At 39.5% G+C, this 3,279-nt stretch overlaps 1 protein-coding gene across 1 annotated transcript; it reads left to right on the forward strand.

The window, feature by feature from the left end:
* The first annotated feature begins 632 nt into the window (after window positions 1–632).
* On the forward strand, window positions 633–3,279 carry LOC148932663 (uncharacterized). The gene is made up of 3 exons (XM_089065198.1): window positions 633–1,051; window positions 1,355–3,194; window positions 3,259–3,279. The coding sequence occupies exons 1-3, from the start codon at window positions 633–635 to the stop codon at window positions 3,277–3,279; spliced, it is 2,280 nt and encodes a 759-aa protein (XP_088921324.1).

A 3,279-nucleotide genomic window follows, 5' to 3' on the forward strand; every position in this document is an offset into this window, starting at 1 on the left:
AAATTTGGTGTGTATGATCTATGTTATGTGACCTACGTACCTGCAAAATTTCATCAAAACATTCCTTCGTTTGCCTAGTTAACCGTGGAGATTAACATCATTGCCCTGTTTTGGCATAGTTGGGGAAAACCATACAAAACATATCCAATCACCAAATCTGACTATATATGGCCATTTTTACCTTGATCTAGACTTGTTTGGGAATCTATCCACCAAAATTCATCCAAATTGGGCGCGGGAATCAATACCAAAAAAAATCATAAAGATCAGCCAAATTTCAGCAAAAGTGTCACCCCTTGTTTATTTTTCTTTGACTTGCATCTTGCTAATATGTGTTTATGGCTTTGTCTTCTTGATTTTGTTGACCAAGGAGTATACCTTGATTGATCCACCTCAAGCATTTAAATCTTGGAATTGGATTTGTGAGTGTGAGTGAATCCACCTTTCTCACAATATTCTAAGCCTTTGTCGAGAGTTATAGGGGAGTGATTTGAGGGGGGTTTGGGACATCAAGGTTGAGTTCATCTTCTTAAATTCTACTTTCTTTTATTACTAACCTCTAGGACTAGTTCCTAGTGTTTGTTTGATTTGTAGGTACTTACTCTATGCCTCCTCGCACCCGGTCCAACAAAATGGCGGGGACAAGTGCGGAGGGGGAGGAAACAAGCATGACTCACCCTATACCCGATGGGGATCTTGTGAGCATGATGGCCCGTATGATGAAGGAATTCAAACAAGAGATGATGATCCAGATGGATGAGCGAGCAAAAGAATCCATTGTTCACTCAAAAGAATCCGAAGCCCGCATGCTTGCCGCCCAAAATACTTTATTTGAGGAGTTCAACACCTTGAAGGGAGGCCGCACATCTAGGACTCCTACTTCTAGGGGTAACAATCTACCTAATGTTGCCCCGGAGGAGATGATGGAAGAAGTGGTGTATGAGGGATGGCAAAGGGGGAATGATAGAAATAGAGTCAATCACATGGAGAATGATCGTTTTGGGGGAAGAAATGGTGCCCATGGCCGTTTTAAAGGTGACTATGAATCAAGGTACCATGGAGATGGGCTTGATAGAGGATATAGTGGGAAAAGAGCTCCCAAGTCTCATGGAGAGTGGTATTCTAGGAGGGTGAGAGATCAAGTTAGCCATAAGGGGTTTGAGAGGCCAATTGAAGAAGAAGTCTCATATAGAGCTCGATTGAGGCATACCTACCCACATGGTGGTGTTGACACAAACCAAAGAGGTAACTCATCAAGTAATTTGGCTACACCCTCTTCTTTCCATTTATCACATAAGTCTCTTGATGTATATGGAAATGTCTCCTCTTCGAAGAGCTTAATCCAAATTAGTAGAAAAAAAGAACGAGATAGAGAGAAAAGGCTTGAGAGTGAATGTGAGTCTAAAAAGCCAAGAGAGCGTGATAAAAGACAAGAGTGTGAGGTGCAAAAGTCAAGAGAGAGTGGTGGGGGTGAGAGAAAAGAAAAATATCAAATGAGAGAAAAACCACAAGCACAAGTGAGTAAAGGGTGCTTGTTAGATTCTAAGGTCAACCTTGGGTGGGCACCAAATGATCCTTTGCCTCTTGCCCTTGGTGAGGAAACTAAACCCTTACCCACTAACACTTCTTCTATGTCTTTTTGTGTTCATGAATTTGTAGGAAATTTAATTGAAGGCATGAAAGTGAGGCATCATGTTGTACATGGCATGGAAGCTACTCACCCAGAGAAGAAACAAGAGGAACGAGGGCAAGTGGATGAACTCCTTGCCCAAGGTTCAAGTGCACTATCCTTATCTCCTTGTGATGTTTCATTGAATGAGATTATATTAGAGAAGCCCCTTTGTGTTGATAAATTTGTTATTGATGTCTTGTGTAAAAAGTGGTCTCATGAGCTTGAAACTTTGAATGCTAAATCTACCTTTGCACCATATATTGATCCTTTCTTGGTAGAATCAAGCATTGAGAGACATGACATTTCTCTTGTGGCTTCTACCTTGAATGTTGGAGTGACTTCCTTGCATGCTAAGATGCCTAAACTTTCATTTGTTGGTAATTTTGAGCTTCATGTGTATGTGGATGAGGATACTAAGACCAAGAAGAGTAACATGGATAATGACTTTAGAACTTGGTGTTTGCTATGTCTTCATTGCAAAGTGGTTAAACCCTTCAATGGGATTGGAGTATTCTATGGCCATTTTGTGAAGGATTTTTCCACTCATATGTCTCTTGAGGATGATGTTGTGACTAATGGCATAAAATTGCATCGTTCTCATGTTTGTGGTATTGTTTTAAAATTGCTAGAGCAATTGCGTGGGGCTAATTTGGAAACATTTCTCATGATACTTGATGTAGTTTTTTACAAGTATCATATGCATGGTGTTGTGTCTTGTCTCCATGTCGTGCATGAAGGTTTATGGACACATTGCTCCCTTATGTTTGATAATCTCTTGAAATTGATGGGGCAATGGGATGAAATCCATATTGATGAACTTTGTTTGTTAAATGATAATCCTTCTTGCAAACTTGACGTGTGTTGTGATGAACCTACTCTATGTGTTAAATATGGGCTTGTCAATTTGTGGAGTAGCTCTCATTTGAGCAAGAATGATGTATCAATGGTTCCTTATGGTCTTTTGTTGTTTAACCTTGAGAATATGAATCTTGTGAATAAACCTTATTCGGTTACCTTTGAATATACACACTATGAGGACCCTTTCTTGTATATGCCTAGTCTTGTTGAGAATGCCAAATCTTTTGTGAAGATGTTCAAGGATTTGGGCATCATTTGTATGAGGATGATCGAACCAAATAGAAACAAGGTGCTTGGGGCATTTGTGTTTTGGCATGTTGATTGCTTTTATTGCATGTCCATCAAACCATTCAATGGAGTTGGGATGTTTTATGGTCTATTTGTGAAGAACTTTATATCTAATGGCTTTGTTTGGGACTACATTGTGAAGGAATGCCTATGTTTATTTGCACATATATCTTATACCTATATTGTGAGGTTGTTTGAGTTTTGTTATGAAGGGTATCTTGATGATTTTGTCTTGATTTCTTATGGGAGGGATTTGGACATGAAAGAAATCATTAATTCGTGCTCTCATGTTTATTGTCACTTGGCCTTGAGCATGAGGGAACGTGATTCTGGAGGCCCACACAACGTCTTTGGTGTATTATTGTCTCTTAGAGCCGTTAGTGGTCTTAATCCTTTTCATCATACTTTCATATTTGATTTGCTCTTTTTCCATTTCATAGGTGTACGAAATCCGGATTTGA

Source organism: Salvia hispanica, chromosome 2 (assembly GCF_029641045.1).
Source record: "Salvia hispanica isolate PSC_SH4W2 chromosome 2, Shi_PSC_v1, whole genome shotgun sequence".
Classification (NCBI taxonomy): domain Eukaryota; kingdom Viridiplantae; phylum Streptophyta; class Magnoliopsida; order Lamiales; family Lamiaceae; genus Salvia; species Salvia hispanica.

Bases quoted from the DNA above. Each gene is read 5' to 3' on its own strand.
- LOC148932663 (XM_089065198.1), top strand. From the start codon at position 633: ATGGCGGGGACAAGTGCGGAGGGGGAGGAAACAAGCATGACTCACCCT. The intron at 1,052-1,354 runs GTACCATGGAGA...CCAAATTAGTAG, and splicing joins AAAGGTGACTATGAATCAAG to AAAAAAAGAACGAGATAGAG. The intron at 3,195-3,258 runs GTTAGTGGTCTT...TCCATTTCATAG, and splicing joins TATTATTGTCTCTTAGAGCC to GTGTACGAAATCCGGATTTG.